We start from the raw sequence: 18,378 nt of genomic DNA, 5'->3' as shown, positions 1-18,378 counted from the left end.
ATGCGTCTTCTTCTGAGGTAGTAAATTACACGGACGCTCATGACACGAGGCGTCTGTTGATCCCCCGTTCACGCCGTTTGTATTCCCTCCAGCACCCAAAGTGCTTTCCAAATAACTTTATGGCCATTGGTGAATACGTTGACAGGACCTTTGTGAAGGCAGGGAGGCAGGCAATAGATGCCACTGGGAGATGGAAGTTTGGTTCAGCTTAGTTTTCTCGGGTGCTGGGCAACAATTACATTTTTTTTCTTTTTTATCGCGTGATTTTTGGCAATTAATCACATTGTTATGCACAAAATGGGGTCTAATATATGAACAACAAACCTATCTAGTTTGTTATTGTAAAACAAGTCAGATTATAACAGGCACCTTCTGAGCAAAAGCAAGTTTACTTTTATAGATCTTTTTTTCCTTTGGACAGATTCCAGCAGAAACATGTTTCATTACATGTAGGGACTTCGGACGCAGGGGGGATTCAGGTGATGGTGAAAGTGTTGCTGGAGAAGGGCATGGAGATTTAAAAATAAAAATTAATTGATTTAAAATTAAAAAAAATGAAAATGATTTCCAAGTCAGGGATAGTGCAACTCCCTCCGTAGACAGAAGGCAGCAGGTGGCGTTAACCAGTCACTACTAGTGGCGTAGCGCCACAGGTAATGAGAGCTGACACAGAGTGACAGTGCAGACAGGAGGACACGCTGTCACCGCTGCTCAGGGGCACGAGGACGTCCTCCGATGTTGTTTACTCCTAACTGCGTATATTAATTCTGCAGATCCCTTCCTGCCTTGAGAGCTGCTGCGCTTGTGTCACTGTTCTGGTGTCAGATCTCAGTTTTGGAAATTTGTACCACTATATTGCATAAAAGTGGTGGGGGGGGGGGGGGGGGGGGTTCTCGTCCTAGCCGGATTGGGAGCACAATAAGCTGCATGAGCTCATTTGCTCTCAAGACAACTCCGTTAACTTGTGTTTTTGCAACGCGGAGACAGGCAATGCAGCAATAACGTGCTCCAGGTGGGCCTGGCGCTGCTTTCATGTAGCAGGAATGTGCTCCTGCGGGCACAATGTGGCTGGGGAGAAATGGTGGAATGTGCCTTTCATCTGGAGGGCAGTCTGGTTTTGCAAACGACTTTCTGATGTAGTTTTGGAGCGATCTGGGAATGTGTTTATTTGGACTGGAAGAAACTCCGTCATCAACAATTCTGATAATCAGTCAATTAAGTAACTTAAAAATAATAACAAATAATATTTGGGCAAAAGAATATTTATTTCTTAATAATTTCCTTGGAAGTGTGCCGTTGAAGATTGTCTCTTTCAGCTATAATTAGTCCTTATTAGAAAACATTTCTGAAGTTGCAAAATTAAAGCCTGTTAACCCCAAAGAGTTGAAAGGTTACTCTGTATTGATGATGCTCCCTGGTTGTATCTCTTCTGTGATGTATCGTATTCACACGCTTGATCTTCCCACCCGTCCTTCGCTACCAAATAGACAACAAAGGTATAGGACTACATGATCGCTTTGTCATTTGTACCACCCCTTGCTGTCTGAGGGCTCCGCACAGTCCAGCAGTGGGCCTGTTAGTATAGCAACAGACTTCATAATACCCCGACACACACACACACACGCGCACAACTCCTCTGAAAAGGGGCCAGGGGAGAGTAATAGTAGCACTAAACCACCACAAGACATGGCTATATTACAAAATTTAGCCCTGGCAGAGGCCCTGGAGCCAAAGCCAGAGCCAGCCTTCTTTAAACTCCTTTTTTTAAAGGATACGGTCTCCTGTTTCCTGTGTTTGCTCTGTCTCCCTGTGTGTGTGTGTGTGTGTGTGTGTGTGTGTGTGTGTGTGTGTGTGTGTGTGATTGGTGGCTCATTGATTGAGCAGCATGCACCCATTTCCTCTCTCAGCCAGCAATCCATCCCCTTTTATGTCTGAAGCCAGGCGGCCCAGCATTGGATGTTTGAAAGTGTGGGAGTGGGTGCACATTCACGTCGGCCTCTCCGGAGGAAATCACTGATCTAGCAGGTGTAGAGACGCCTCCTCTCACTCGTTGGGCACCTTTTCAAGGACACGTTGTTCAAAAGGACTTGATAATGTGTAACTCTTAGCACCCCTAGTTAATATCTAACAGCGGCTCATGTCATGTAGTTAAGATAACAATGGGTTAAGAATTCAAATGTTACAAAGAGGTCTTTGTGTCAGAATCTTTTTGACTTTGCTTGCAGTGAAACTCTTGAATTCCCAGTGTTCTCTGTTGTTGAGAGAGCTGCAGCAGGAAATATAGCCCGAGGTCTTCCATTTGTTAGAGTTTATGACGTGCAGGTTCTCCTCAGTGACTCTCTTGCAGGTCCTCACACGTATGTCAGGGGAACAGGGTTTTCTCTTCTGAGTGGCGTCAGGTGTGAAGTCATTTGTTACACAAAACCCGTAGACGTAAAACAGAACTGCATTACAGGTCGTTTTAGCTGACGCTTTTATCCAAAGCGACTTACACTACATTTTTAACCCATGGCTCTTACATTTTGCCCAGGGAGCCATTAGGGGTTGGGTGTCTTGCTCAGGGACACTTCGACATGGCACAGCCGGGACTCGAACCACTAAGCACAGCACACCCTCTCTACCCCCTGCGCCACGACAACCCCAGCTGCATAATTGACACAACGTCTGAAATAGTTTTCAAACCGAGGTTGTGAAAAAAGATGTATTGCTGTACTAATCAATTGTAAACTTTGGTGTAGTACTCGAGGAAAATAAGGAGCCCAGTACTTGTGAATTTACATTCTCAGTGGTTGTTTGTAACGTGCCTTAGGCCCCCTGTTGGTGCACTTATACTTCAGCAGCCCGGTCCGTTGAGCGGTGGGAGGTCTGTAACGACAGCAAGACAAAGACATATTTTCGGGGGGGGGGGGGGGGGGGGGAGGGGGACTCCGAATTGGGCCGCGGTGTTGCGTGGCCCCCGTCTATGTGCCAACTAAAGGAGAAAGTTGTTCGTGGCCTTGGGAGCTGAGAAAGAGATGGAGAGGTGGGGGCGGGGGGGGGTTTAAGGCCCACTGTTTTCAAACTGCTCCGCTGACCGAGTGTGCCGCAGCATTTCACAATGGAGGCCATTATTTGTTTGGGGGGTACATTGTGTTTCAATCATTTCTTTGAGTCGCATGTTTGTACACCGCGGGGGGCGAGCCCTTCCTGTGGTTGGAAGCAGGCTTGTTTTCTGTGCCATTTTCCCGGCCTTCTCCTGGCGTGCGTTCCTCGCTGCCCTCTGTGCCTTCCCTTTTCTTTCTAAAAAGGGTCAAAGAGTTTTGTTTTGTTTTCTATGATGAGGCTAATACATTTTGGATCATCTTCACTGTTGGACACACGAGGGGGAGGGGAGTTTAAAAGCTACTTAGCTCTGTCCTGCTGGCCTGTCCCCTATGTGGTTTAATGTTTAATCACTGTAGAGTCCACGCAGAGCACAGCAGATCATTCCGCCTCAGTGCCAGAACCCCCCCCCCCCCCCCCCTGCTCCACCCACGCTCCCCACTGCAGCCCCATCGATTCCTCCAGCGCTGCGATGGCGCTTCACCTTTTCCCATGTGCACGGACTCCTCCTTAATCCGACTAAGAGCTAAACTCTTGGTGAAGGACGTGATCCCGGGCTGAACGCTGCGTCTGATTGTAGCAGAGCATCTTCACCTCCACCCTAATCAGACATCAGATACGGTACACCTGCCTGGCACAGGGATCGATCAGAGTGATTAAGACCTCCCAGCCACATCCCTACGACACGAGTCTGTTTCAATACACTAAACGCTAAAAGATGTGGGATTTTCTGTTCATCTTCCAGCACAGCTTTTATATATTAGGCAATTATTTCTCAATTTGCCTCCTACTAGGACCCCTTTCTCTCTGTGTATCTTCGTCTCCTTCACTGTGAGCATCCTTTTGTTTCATTACCGCAGACATAGAACAGTGCAGCCCAGCTAGTAATTTAGAGCTGTCTTTTTGTGAAAACATCAAAGCAAGACTTTCAAAATAATAGCATGATGTTTCGACCAAAATTTTCATTGTCTTGGATTAAATTACACATGACAGCGTGTGTGTGTGTGTGTGTGTGCGTGTGTGTGTGTGTGTGTGTGTGTGTGTGTGTGTCCGTCTAATAGTTGTTTTGCTCTGTTTGTTTTCTTGCTACTTCCTTGCCCCTGTCTTACATCCTCCTTTTACAAAAGTGGCCATGTGAGTTGCTGAGGTCCCCTGAAGGGGCTCATAGAGCTGTGTGTGTGTGTGTGTGCGTGTGTGATGGAGAAAAAGAGAGAGATGTGACCTGGTTAGGAGGAGGAGGAGGAGGAGGGAAGTACTCTCCACCCACCCTTAAAAGAGGAGTTGAAACATGGTGATAGAACCATGATGTCACTAACAGCCAATAGGAAGTGTCGGCTGGAGACTGTTTGAGGCAGTTGTCAGCTGTCCTGCTCCATCCACATCAGCTGCCCGCGTCTGCTGCTGGAACAATAAGGCCAGCCACGGCTTTATGCGTAGTCTGCCCCATATGAGGCCTTTGGCCTCTAGCCCCTGACCTTTGACCCACACGATTGTCCTTGGCCCATATAGCCAAACGTGCTACTTCCTGTGCCCCATGCTCTCCGATTCGCCACAAACACCCTCTACCTAAACTAAACATGGTTGAGATTAGATAGGAATCTGAAGTTGTTGACTTGGTTTCCACTGCTTCATGACTGTATTTCTTCATGTTTGAGATCACAAGTGATCTCCGTTCGACTGGCGCCATGATAGAATCTGATTACTCAGAAACTTACGTTGAAACTGAGGGCCTGTATGTCTACTGAGCCCGGGAGTTAAACTCGCTGAAGGTGACTTTTCCCCCAATTTTACTTATAAACAGTGACGTTTTTTACTGCAAGGGCTTTGTGCAAATGCCAAATGAGATGATGCTGTTACAGCAACGTTTTATTGATGTGTTTTGTGTGTAATTGGTGCCTTTTTAAATTAACACAGTAAGACACAGCGGCTGTTTCAATCACTTTGAATAAAGGAGATATTTAAGGAAAATAACCCCTCCTGATGTTAAACTGGCTCACTCTTTGAAGTAGAAGGATCAAGTGAAAATCAGCCCATTGTTAAATGCAGCCAAACATTTCCCATCAATGGCCCTCTTTGGTCTTATCAGTGTGCAAACATGACATTAAGTCTGCAGTAAGTGCCTTTATTTGTGTGTTGCTCTGCTGTTTATGAAGGAGCTGCAAGCTTTTAACTCCCTGTGCAGATAGGAAATTGGTAAAAACAGCAGGAGGTCTATAATGAAAAGCTAATCCCCCTGAAAGGTCTTTTTCGTGTGAAATGAAGCTTTGTATACGCAAGCTACTGGATCAATACAATATTGTTTTACTGTTCTACCATCTGCGACGGCGGTATCTTATCAGACCAGTACACTTGAAAGGAACGGCCTAAAATATCAGCACAGGCTACCCAGTGGTTAGAGAATAGTCTCAGTGTTGCCTTGTAACAGATGTTAACTCTGGGCACAACTGTCCCCGCTGAACCCGTAACTTTTTCCTTTTTTCGAAAAGCAAGTGCAGCTTCACAAAAGGATGTTGTGTGTACCCTCAAGAAATTAAGTTGAGGGGAAAAAGGAAACCCTTAATCCAGATGTCATGATTAAAGTGGCGAACAGGGCTGCACAGAACGCCGGGCCGAGGCACATATCCCAAGGAGAAGGGGGGGAAATGTACTCAGCGACACCGTTTGCGCCAGCCAACAACCACCCACTGTCATCTGAAAGACAAGCTATACAGTTTGGTTACGTGATCCTAAATATGACCCCCCATGTACACACACACACACACACATGCAAACCAAACTAATACTTAGACACACATAAAATGTAACCAAACTGAACTGTAATTTCACGATTTCCACCAGCTAAACAATCAACTCTGATGATTCTGATGCTGTGATGGGTGATAGGCTGAAACGAGTTTTGGTACCTAACTGTGACGCGAGGAATCCCTGACAGCCCGTCTGTCTCTCAGCCTTCATGCGGACACATCCTTTGCATATCTCAAGAACTGTTCATCCGATCCACTTTGATACTTGGCGTCTGTATCGTTCACGGGCCGCGTGTAGTGTCCCATTTGGTCCAACATGGACATGCAAAGGTATTTTTAAACAGCCATGTGTATTCGTCATTGTATGGCGAAGCAGACTCGTCCTACTATGCCTCTGATTGGCTTACCCAAACTCTCCTCATGCCTAAACCTACCCACGCCAAAGCCGCCATAGTAGGGCTTATAAATCAACATGACCGGCAACTGCGCCATTTAAGTAAATGTGTTTAACTGGGGTTGCTTGCAACATTCATGGATATATAGAAAAGGCATTTTTGTAAGGGTTTTATTGGGGAGTCTCACCGTCTGGGGACAGGCGCCTAGTGATCCAGCCGAATTAATCAGCAACTGGTTCATTTTATGTATACATATGTGATGTAAAAAATGAAATGTAATTATGGATCCCTTAGAGGTATACATTTTGATGTGTTGTCATAATACAACCTTATATTAACCTTAATGTTGACTAAAGGAGGACATTTAAAAATGGTAAAAACGTTTAAGCTTTAGTCTCCTGTAATTGTCTCCTTACATCCACTAGAGGGATTAGAGAGGGACGTGTCCAGGGCTGCAAGCATGTGACACGCTCCCACTAACCCGGGCTAGCAAAACAACACGTCTCGCCAGCCAGGTAGCATCGCACTGCCGGGAAACACACAGTTTTTAAGGAAGCGGATCTGTGAGGTCAGGTGTTTTTAGAAGCGACTATTAGTGAGAGGAAACAATCCGTGAAAAAAAGAAGAGTTCTTCCCGAAGTTCTTCCCATACTGATGCCTGCATCTATGCATCTCCTGTTTGCCGCGTTTCATCTTCAGGTCCTGCAACTGACTGCCACAGAGTTCTGTTTAGGTCATTATTGTGCTCAAACAGCAAAAACCTTAAACTGGCAGATGCATTTTTTTTAGCTGATGATACATCTGCGTACATTTATTATTTACATCTCTATAATTGTATTTGATTTAGACTTGTAGCTCAAAGTGGAGCTGAAATGATTCTCTGCTGTAAATTAGTTTGACGGCTTACTGGGAAAAATCTCTCTCTTGTAATGGCAGAATGAGTTGGGGAGTCTCCTGTTTTGATGAGCAAGATTGCCGCAGAGACTATTCTTTATGCCATAGATATGAGTCTGATGTACATGGATTCAGAATATCAGCTTGGGCTTGGGCTTACTTATTGTGCTTGATCCCATTGAACAGCTCGGCATTTGGATTCCATGTGTGTGCTTCTTTGCACTCCGTCATGAATCTCTGTAACACATTTCTTCTTATGTGTTTCTTTACTTTCATTTTGAGCATTTTTTTGTCATTATTAATGAATTACTGATTGCTGTTTTGTCGAAACAATTTTAGATCATTTTTTTTTGCTTATTTGATCCAATCAGCAATCCACAGTCCAAAGACTTCCAAATACATTTCAAAGATAGACTTCAAATTTCAGAATGAAACAAGTTTACAGTCAACATTTTTTACAGAAAAAAAAAAAAAGGCCAGATAATAAAAGAATATCCATATACATCGTATTTCTCATTGTTTTGTTGTTGTTTTGGTTTTGCGGTGCCTTTAATAGCTTTTAGACCATACTTCAACACTTATGTGACGACAAAGTGTTCCCACATGTGACGTTGCTGCATACCTAGGGCAATTACCAACAAAGTAACAACAACAACAACAACAACAGCAGCTGCAGTGTTGGCCGAGGCCTGAGGCTGGAAGGTGTGTGTGTGTTTTTGTGTGAGTGTTGTGACTGGATGCAATTGAGGGGGGAAATGCCACGCATGCCTGAACACACAGACCAGCACATAGTTGTGTGAAAAACACATTGGTGGCGTTTAGTGAGCATGGGAGGGGAGGAGACCCAGAAACACTGGGACTGGGAGAGGAACGGGGCTCACGCACACCTTTTGTGCACGGGACTGAGCAGAGATTCACCCGAGCTTTCCTCCGCATGAGAAAAGTCCTCAGGATGCTGTACAGTGTTGCCTCTGTGGCCCAACATGCACCGCCAGACACGCTGTGCTTTAGGAAAGGGAAAAACACCACTTTACATTAGACCAATCCATCCCCGCACTTGAGACTCTATACTGTAATTGAGTTAAGACGCCGCTGGAGTCTCTGGTGCGATTTGCCGTTGGCGGGCAGTGGAGTAAGCATCCTCTCTCCCTCTGGCCAGCTCGGCTGATGTGGTTTGAACAAGTGTCTGTAGTGATCCACTTCGGGGCTCCCAGGGAGTATTGGGTTGCCGGATGAGGATGTGGCCTGATGGAGCTCAGGGAACTTTGGGGGGGGGGGGGTTGGCCTGCAATCTGGGCTGTGCTGGGCCTTCCGCATGCTACTGTGTGCCTGTTACCTTGCTGTCTGCTGCAGCCCGCTCACCTCCCATGCTAACCTTCCACTCTGGGCACTGTGCAGTACGGCGAATGCTTTGGTAAATTCAATCATGTCCTAATGGGGCATTGGCTCCATTTACATTATGGAGCAAGAGCAGGAGGTGGGACTGACTACTACTACAGTTATCTCCATCAAATTCTTTCCTCCATCAATTTCTCTGTGTAATAACAAAACAACACCATTTTATCATAACCAGATACTCTTGCATTTAATGGTCTTTAAAATCCCACTCTGAATAAAGCCCCCATTAATATATTAGTTTAGCATAAATTACATTAAAATACAGGAATAATTGTACTATGGCTCGTTGGTGGGTAATATATGTCTGTTCAGGTTTTCCCTTAACTTATGCTTTCTCCAAAACTGTGTAAAAAGCCATGCATAATCACTATGGTAACGACTCCCCCTCAAACTGGCTGCTCAAGGGAGGACTTGTTTACCATCTCTGCTCCAGACTCAATAACATGTCAGTCATCAGGATTGGAACCTCCCCTGCCCACCTGCTATTGGTCCAGCCGATGGCTCCCAGTTGAACCCCCACCTTCCTCTTCCCAGACACCCTCCTCGCTGTCGTCCCTCCCCTCGAGCCCCACTGTGAATAATGAATGATTTCCCAACTGTCTGCCACGCTTCCTACTCCTCTTCACTGACGCAGGCGAAACACTTTGATATGTTAGGAACAATGAACTCTTTCATCTTTCATTGGATCTGTCTTAGGTTTCACTGGCTGACACCTGCGATTGGTTTGGGGAAATTATACCAGTTTACCGAACTGCTTGTGTTTTTTACACAATAGTTCATCTTTAGAGTGGACCGTCTCGCTGCCAGTGAAAATGTCCCCGGCCTCCCGATGTAAACAAAGTAGTAGTCACTGAGAACGCGTGCTGTGTAGCAAACGGGACATGGCTGGCATTCACAAGAGGAGAATCGCTGCGCTGCAGTCGTCTCCCCTTCAAGCACCAACGTCATTCTTGAAGTTTTTCTGCTTTGTTTAGATCCCAACTTTGAACCCTCACACACATCTTCCCATAACAGACACAAACACACGCAGACACAAACACCAACCCTTCTCCAGACACACACAGAGTGTTGAAATCTAGCTGTCTTGTTATAAGCTTTTTTTCTTTGTTGATGCAGACTGTGGGGGGAGAGGAGGGGTGAGGCACGGGTGACGCGTTTTGGTTTCCTAAAGCTCTCTTGCATGCCAGGCTTTAAGAAGGCAAGGCCGGGCTGACGGAGAAAGTAATTCGATGCTTGACGCCTTTTGCTCTAATGCATCTTTTTTTAGAAGGCAAAGTACCAACACCTTTTTGTATCCTTTTGTTTTGTCCTTGGCTTCATTTCCTCACCTACTTTAAACCTCCATAATCCTGTTTACTGCCAAAGTAGCCTTCCCATCTCAGGTTTCCGTAGAAATTCACAGTTTTTATTGTGTCGTTGCAGCACAACGGCAATAACCTGCTCCCTCTTAAATCTCTTGCAGCCTGAAACATTTTGCAGATTCTTCGCATAGTTTCGCGACTGGGTGAAAACCCCCCCGGAAAAAATACTGTATTTGTCCGTTGATGACTCATCCTCACACTGCTCGTGAGTTGCTCAAAAGGAGACTCTTCATTGCGGACTCTGGTTGCCTCCTGAACTGTTGATGAAACGGCCGTGGCCGCTCTGCGCGTCGTAGCGCTCTGGCCAGCAGCAGGGGCGGGCTGGTGTTTTGGATTTGGCGTCTGACCCGTCTGCTCAGGGAATGAGCACGACGGAGTGGTGTGGTGTGGTGGTGCGGTGTAACTACTGAATGAGTAGAACAACATCATGAACCTCCCTACCGGCAGTGGGACTTGTTGGACTCCGGGGCTGCGGATTATTTTTTAAGTTTTTGTATCCCTGCAACAGTTGCCTCATGTGATACAGTGTGTTCATAAGGTCAAATCCCAACTTGCTGATGCCTCTAATTTATTCTTGTTCATATTGAGCATCCAGTCAGGGGAGTGCAAGAATGATACGAGGAGCCCCTTGCTAGGAAGTCCCGTTGCTTTTGAAGTAGTGGAAACCCCACAATGGCCTGCATAGCTATGTGTTGAAAGCAACAGTGTTGAAATAGCGACGCTATTAGGAGCATCTATAAATGGAGGCGGTATCCTTGATACCACGGGTTGTTTGGTCACACAGTGAAACCGGGTTGACTTATATGGATTTAAAGGAGCAGCTCTCTCTCTCTCTCTCTCTGCTTTCTTGTAACGGAAGTTATGCATGTTTGGAACTTGTCTTCATTGAGGAATCGGTTAAAATGATGCGGAACCGAAGGGGACCTCATCAAATCAGATCGCATCGGATCTCATCGGAGTTTGCCTTGGCTGCCCCCTTTTGGTCGGATTCCAACAGAATAAACCCTCCTCGAGGTTTCTCCAATGTGCAAAAGTGCAACACTGATGTCAGCATCATATCTCCAGTGAATCACTGCTGTTATAGGAAATCTTGTGTTTATCGGCCTTCAATGCAGTAGTTTGAAAGAATCTTCTTCTTTAATCTTCTTTTTTTGTTATGGACCACAGCCAGAATAGTTTTGTATTCATAAAGTATCCAAGAGTGCACACACACACACACACACACATTGTGCGTGGGTACATTAGTGGAGAGGCCATGTAGGTAAATATTCTTCTTGCTCATTTCATCATGACAATGTTTACCGCAGTGTATTTTTATTTTACGGTCTTATCCGGAGAAGAGTGTGTGGTGCTGCTGTGTATTGAACAATATAGGTGTTCTACCAGGTCAATCACAAGGACATTTAACAGAACATATATTTTGTCATAGAATTTTCAGTAACCGTCCATTTCTCCTTTGAACTTGTGGCACTTGGCTGGATGTGATAGCAAGTATTTTAGTAAAAGGAGTTGGAATAATCATTCCCACGGCCTTGTGAAGCCAAACTGGAGTTGGCACTTTGGGAGCATCACTGTGTGCACCATCACGGTCTTATATACAGATGTTTTTTAAAGCAACATAAAGTATTCATCAAGAGAGGATTAGCTCAGCGGCCGGCTTCATTTTCTCGACTGATTCACTAAGCAAACCACTGATGCTCCGACACCCGCGTTTAATTTAAAAGCAAATAAACAAGTGGAGCTCCGTTTCCTCTCCGCTCTCTCGCGCGCACACACACACACATTCACATATTAACATGTGCACCCATGTCACACAGACATACACACTTATTCTACATTATGTTTTCATTTTGAAAAGTTTTAGGGTTGAAATAATGACTCTAAAGTAATATGTGCAGTGTCACATTATATAAAAGATTGTGGTCAAATGTGTGGTTGAATGTACTTTTAGTGTGTGTGTGTGTGTGTGTGTGTGTGTGTGTGTGTGTGTTCACATTTCCATCCCACCCTGGCTTTGTGCGAGGAGGCGGTTGCGAAGAAACCAGGACTCTTTCACAATTTCTTCAATTTTTTTTATATGTTATTTTTTCAAACAGATGATCATATATTTCCTCTGTGTTTCACTATTCCATAAAGGAACCTGACCCTTTTAACTCGGTTTGTCCCAGAGCCACATTTAGTGCACACGGTGAAACAATCATTAACAGAAAGCGTCTTGTCAACAGTTTTTTTTTTTTACACTCACTCACACTCACTCACTCACTCACTCAGACACACACACACACACACACACACACACACACACACACACACACACACACACACACAGGTGCTCAGGAGTGGAATCATCAACTAGGAGACCTCTGCCTGCAGTGCCTCAAGAGCTATTGGGAACCATAAGCTTTGCATCCTTACATCTGCTTTTACTGACATGCTACTTCATGAATACGTTTCAGCATTAAAAACAAACCTTCCATTTGTCCTTTTCACATTTTATATTTAAGCGAACAGCTGATCAGATTAACATGAGTGGGTACCAACAAGCACTGGCCTCATTTTTGGCCTTTAATGAGTAACTTTAATCCTTTCTGTGTCAAAGTTTTGTTCTATAAATCTGTCAAACTTTCAAACTTTCAAAACTCTTTCAATTGTCTGTTTCAATCAATGGGGAAAACCTGTGTGTTATTGAAAACATATTATGGGGTTTTGGTTCTGCTTTCTCAGGGATGCTCAGTAAACAGTGAGGAAACTCCGTCATTTGTTTTGCTCTAGCTTAATTTGAAACAATCCACACAATAATTATCCTGTTGATTTGACTTTTTCTTTTCTTTCTTCTCACAGCCTGAAAGTATGTGCGGTATTGTTCAGAGGCTGTTAGTGGGACTTGTGCAGCGTGTATAGGAACATGTGTTGTGAACGCACACACGTGATCCTTATTAACCTATTATAGGCATTATTCACAGAATTTGGTTTGTCATCCTCGACTTTGTTGTAATAGCGCTCGGTCGCGCAGACTGTTCACGACCAATCGAAACTGACCTCCTCCCCGTCTCTCTTACTTTCCCCCAGTATGCCCCGAACACTGCAAGCTGGCCTGTACAGACCAGGGGGAGTGTTGCCACAGCCAGTGCCTGGGCAGCTGCACCGAACCCAACAACGACATGGCGTGCTCCGGCTGCCTCCACTACTACCACGAGGATCGCTGCGTGCCGGACTGTCCCCCAGACACCTACAAGTTTGAGGGCTGGCGCTGCATCACCATGGACCTGTGCTCCCAAGTGCACCTGCCCGGCGATACTCCCTTCGTCATCCACGGGGGAGAGTGCATGCTCGACTGCCCCTCTGGCTTCACGCGAGAGGCAAACCGGTAAAGGCTTTTAAAAGAGTGAATGGCCTTTTTCAACGCTTTCAACATCACCATCATTTTTATAGATTAACGCTTAAAAGGTTTTAAGGCGAGTCCACTTCAAATATTCACTTGACGTTTCCTTTGTTTGACATTCTGCCTCAAAAAAGAGAAAAATTCTTTGCGTGCGACTTCCCTCCCCGTCTCGTCGATTCCCAAATTTCTATCCGACTCTGTGCTGTGCTCTTGGCCATACTTTGTTTTATCTATGAGGTCAATACAGTGAGTCACACTCTCAAGACGTTTAGACCAGGGCCCATAAAAGATTAAACTCTCCGTGTGAGAGGTGACCTTGTGTTATGGAGGGAATATATTTGCCTTTGGAATGCTTGGGAAACGGAGAGTGGACAAACGATTTCAGGGTGAGGTAGAAACGTTTATTTTTTTTTTTCATTCTCTGACATTACGTATCACTAACTTACGTTCTTCTTATCCTCTCTGCTTTTGCTGTAAACAGAATGTTTTGCACTCCCTGCAATGGCCTGTGTGATAAGGTCTGCACGTCGCCCATCATCGACTCGGTGAACGCTGCTCAGTCCCTGAAGGACTGCACCATCATCGAAGGCAATCTGGACATCAATATCCGCCGTGGAAGTGGGTGAAGCCACACAGACGCACAGTGCTTAGAACATATTATGTGACGTCTCAGTGTAGCTGAGCTTAGTAGAATATGCTACACTACATTAAGCAACATCACATTCAATCCCTTATTTGTTGCCAATCCGTCGTCCAATGCGCTCTCGAATTTTTCATTATACTGATTTTACTACACAATGTTGCGCTTTACAGCCCAGTAAATATTCTGATGCTATAATGCATTTGCTCAATTGGCCGCGCAGCTCACAATCCAATCTTGACATATTATAACACGTTGAAGCGTGTTATCGCTTTCGCTTTCGCCTGCTGTTTAACATCTCCGTCTGTGTATGTTCATCCCGTCCCCAGATAACATAGCGTCTGAGCTGGAGAGCTTCATGGGGTTGATCCAGACAGTGACGGGCTACGTGAAGATTCGGCACTCCCACGCACTCGGCTCGTTGTCCTTCCTCAAGAGCCTGCGTTACATCAGTGGCCAGGAACTCATCGACAAGTACGTCCGCGATGTTTGTCTGCATTGTTTTCGTCGCTGAATGTGTGCGCGCTTATTGGCAAGGCAATAAGAGGCCACGAGCAGCCACTGTCCAGTGCATTGTAGACATTTTAAAAACATAGTGATTCAGACAGGCCAGAATTATGAGCGTGACTACAAAGCTAAAAGGGTTTTCTGTCACAGTGTGACATCAGCAGCAGTTTGGATATGAGAAAAAAAAAGCCTTTTTGGTTATGGCCAGAGGGGTCATGGGAAATCCCGTCCTCCTTCTTGTTGTTTCTCCCGGGGCAGTTTCTCTCTGTGGAACGCCGTTGACGATGGCAGACATTGCTTTCACTTTGGAGGTGTTCAGCTGCGTAACGGACCGACTCGAGCTCAGAGTATTAGCATGATCTGTGTCTGTCCTCTGTATGAACCCGGGCTGTCAAACAGACACACAAACCTCATGCAACGTTTATCTGTTCGTGCGCCGCCCCAAAGCTCCTGTTTAACCGCATTTCTGACAACTTCAGCTTCCACGAAACAAATTCATATATATACATTCAGCTGCTGTTAATCAGTGAGGGCTGTCTGTAACCTCTCATTCATCTCCTTCCATTTTCAGCATGTATTCGTTCTCGGCCATCGACAACCAGCACCTGCAGTACTTGTGGGACTGGAGTCAACACAACTTGACTATTGAGAATGGACGTCTCTTCTTTCGCCTGAACCCCAAACTCTGCATGATTGAGATCCACAATATGTGGGAGAATACGGGCATTGCCGTGAAGCCAGAGAAGGGCGATTTCCGTAACAACGGTGAACGAGCCAGCTGTGAGTGTATTCGGATGGACTTTGATGCATTGAAAGACAATGGACGGATTTGTTTGTTGTGAATTGTCTTAACGCCGCACTCGTCTCTTGCGCGTCCTGCTCTGTCGACAGGTGAAAGTCATGTCTTGAAGTTCAAGTCTAACATCACTACGAGCCACAGCATGAGGCTGACATGGGAGCGCTACGCGCCGCAGGGCTACAGTGACCTGATCAGCTTCGTAGTCTACTACAAGGAGTCGTGAGTACTTCCAAAACTCCCAATAAGGCAGGATGGGTATGATGAGGTGTTTTTTGCAACAACATATTCTGTTTTGGCCACTCGGGTTGGAACAGGATTCTCCTTAATGTATTAGTCTTTATGTAATATGAATCTTAATTATCTTAATCACGATTACTGAGAACCCCTTATTACAGATGACCAGCAGAAGAACTGCAATACAACCAACCAAATTAACATCATCATATCTGATCTGGGTTTAATCTGGGTCGGATTTTCTTATACAAATTTAAGTTATACAGGCAAAACGTTTCTGTCTTTTAGATATGTAATATTGTTTTTGAGATGAATCATATCCTTGACTTAGAATTTGATTAATTTTCACACCACCAATGCATTTTTATGTACATAGATGTCTTCCTTATGTAAATGGTGAACATTCTTTTCAATCAATGTACAATTATGTTTTGTGTCTTTGCCAGCCCGTTTCAGAACATCACGGAGTTTGACGGACAGGATGGCTGTGGCTCAAACAGCTGGCACATGGTGGATGTGGATTTGCCTCAGGATAAAATCAATGACCCTAAAGTCAGTCTTCAACAACTGAAGCCCTGGACCCAGTACGCTATTTTTGTGAAGGCCATCACCCTCCAGGTGGAGAACAAACACATTACTGGAGCAAAGAGTGATATCATCTACATCCGCACACGCCCATCACGTAAGTCTGTCAGCCATCAGCCTGTTCGCACCGATACTGTATTCGCCAGTTATATCTAATGCTGTGAATAGTGTTATCATCAACCCGTTTAGTAATTACTGTAAAAATAAATGATGTAGCGAACTGACTTTGGCCCATTTGCAGCGCCGTCTATGCCTAAAGATGCCCGGGCGTTTGCCAACTCCTCAACCACGTTAATGGTGAAGTGGTCGCCTCCAGCCTTCCCCAACGGCAACCTGACATACTACCTGGTCCGCTGGCAGCAGCAGCCCGAGGACAGGGAGCTCTACCAACATAACTACTGCTCCAAAGGTACGCCACTGTGTGTGTGTGTGTGTGTGTGTGTGTGTGTGTGTGTGTGTGTGTGTGTGTGTGTGTGTGTGTGTGTGTGTAGCCAGCAGCTAGTTAGCATAGCTTAGCATAAAGATTGGAAAGGAATTGAAATGTTCTTTTTTACACTTTTGATTTTTGTATACATGAAAAGAACAAAAAGGAATTTTAATTACTGAGCTAAGTTAACGATCTGCTGTAAGCTTCCTATTTCCATTCAGAGTTGTATCAATCTTCTCATCTTAAACGCAGCAAAAAACTGAACATTTTTCTTTAATATTGACTTATAAATCTAGGCAGAAAATATATCAAAACATCTTATCTATCGTTCCCGTTGCTTAATACTTGTTTTCTACTAAAACAGAGCTGAAGGTCCCGATCCGTCTCCCAGCCACAGGGTTCACGGACATGGAGGACAACACCAAGCCCACCAAGTCAGACCTAGCAGGCGGAGACAAGGGCCCATGCTGTAAATGCCAGAAGACGCCTGAGGAGAAGGACAGGGAGAAGGATGACCGCGTCTTTTTGAAAATCTTTGAGAACTTCCTTCACAACGCCATCTTTCTGCCGAGGTGATCTAAGCTACTGATATCACGCTTCTAATACATGCCTCCGAGTCATCTGTTGAACTGTTTACAACTCCTCTGGGCTTCCTTTGATTCTGTAAAGATGGCAATCAAAAGAGCTGGAGTGGTTCGCCTTGAAGGGTCAGAATGAGGAAAGCGGTGGTGGGCCGGGTTTGTTGTGGCTGACAGAATCCAAGCAAAGGGGGGGGGGGGGGGGGCGACGATGTACCTGACGGGCGCTGAGCCGGCCTGCTGGGCTTGGCCATTTAGTCATGTGTTGCAGATGAGGAGGCATGCTGAGTATGATCCAATGCCTTTTTAGTGCTCTTGTGGCTTTGTGTTGCCATGGCAGCGGGGGCACGGGGGATGTTAGAACCAAAGCAGGCAGCAATTTAGGCAACACAAACAAACCCAGGAGAGAGATGTGATTAAGGAGTCTGAAGAGCCTTGTTTGGCTGCACACCCGTGGCTGCTTATGCTTTTGTTCTCCACAATAAGGAGTGACATCTGTGTTGTGTTATCATTTAACTTAGCTCGTGGCTAAGGAAGACTCCCGCTCGGTTCTCCTCCTTTCTCATTCTCATATAGACAGTCACAAACAATCTGTGCCTTTTTGAATCGGTACTTTGAATCTCCAACGTCCATGACAATAAATTATGAAGACCTTTGATTAACTTGTTGCCTCCAACCATGAAACTGAGCAGGTATCTTATTAATCTATACTGCAAAGTCTCCAAAGTTAATTTATTCAAGCAGCGCTACGGTGTCTTTCTTCTCTTCCTTCGCAATGTAGGGGAAAAAAAAAAAAAATGTCTCGTTGAACTCGTATCCTCCCTCCTCCCCTCCCGTCTTTCTCCGACTGTGTTGATTTGTTATGGTATAGCTGTCTAGGAAACAAGCGGATGGCAGGTCCCGGGCCTGCAGCGAAGGGTTCAAGCTGTGTATGCACAGACTCTCCACTGTAACAGAGCCAGCATTATGCCAAACCACTCCAGGGAAAGGGATCGAAAATCTGGGAGCTTTGTTCCAACGGTTCAGGGTTTAGACCCAGGCCGAGGGGAAAGAGGGTGTGTGAAAACAGAAACAGAAAGAAGAGGAAATGTTTTCCATTCTGTCCCCCCTCCCCACCACCAACCCCCCTCCGCCCGGCACTTCGCTCTCCTCCTCCCCTTACAAACTCTCTTTGTCTTGGACCTTTTTCCTCTTTTTTTTTTTCTTTCTGGAGTGAGACAGCTCCCAGGAAATGTACAGTGAATCCATCTGGAATTTGAATGAATTAAGGAAGCACCCCATCGGCCCTGCAGAAGGAGGATGGCTGCCATTGTCTGGTTTCAGAGAGACCTCGTGGTGCGATCTAAAACCTGG

At 45.4% G+C, this 18,378-nt stretch overlaps 1 protein-coding gene across 1 annotated transcript in view; it reads left to right on the top strand.

Moving 5' to 3' along the window:
• The window catches only part of LOC120809290 (insulin-like growth factor 1 receptor), a 59,134-nt gene that overhangs the window by 29,142 nt on the left and 11,614 nt on the right, over positions 1-18,378 (top strand). The window contains exons 3-10 of the mRNA XM_040162991.2: positions 12,943-13,240; positions 13,737-13,873; positions 14,225-14,369; positions 14,974-15,182; positions 15,294-15,420; positions 15,882-16,117; positions 16,262-16,429; positions 16,812-17,019. Coding sequence (XP_040018925.2) covers positions 12,943-13,240; positions 13,737-13,873; positions 14,225-14,369; positions 14,974-15,182; positions 15,294-15,420; positions 15,882-16,117; positions 16,262-16,429; positions 16,812-17,019 — 1,528 coding nt within the window. The remainder of the gene's footprint in view (positions 1-12,942; positions 13,241-13,736; positions 13,874-14,224; positions 14,370-14,973; positions 15,183-15,293; positions 15,421-15,881; positions 16,118-16,261; positions 16,430-16,811; positions 17,020-18,378) is intronic.

This window comes from Gasterosteus aculeatus, chromosome X (genome assembly GCF_964276395.1).
Source record: "Gasterosteus aculeatus chromosome X, fGasAcu3.hap1.1, whole genome shotgun sequence".
In the NCBI taxonomy this organism is placed as follows: Eukaryota; Metazoa; Chordata; class Actinopteri; order Perciformes; family Gasterosteidae; genus Gasterosteus; species Gasterosteus aculeatus.
The sequence above is the reverse complement of the archived record's forward strand: the minus strand, read 5'-3'. Positions and strand labels throughout refer to the sequence as shown.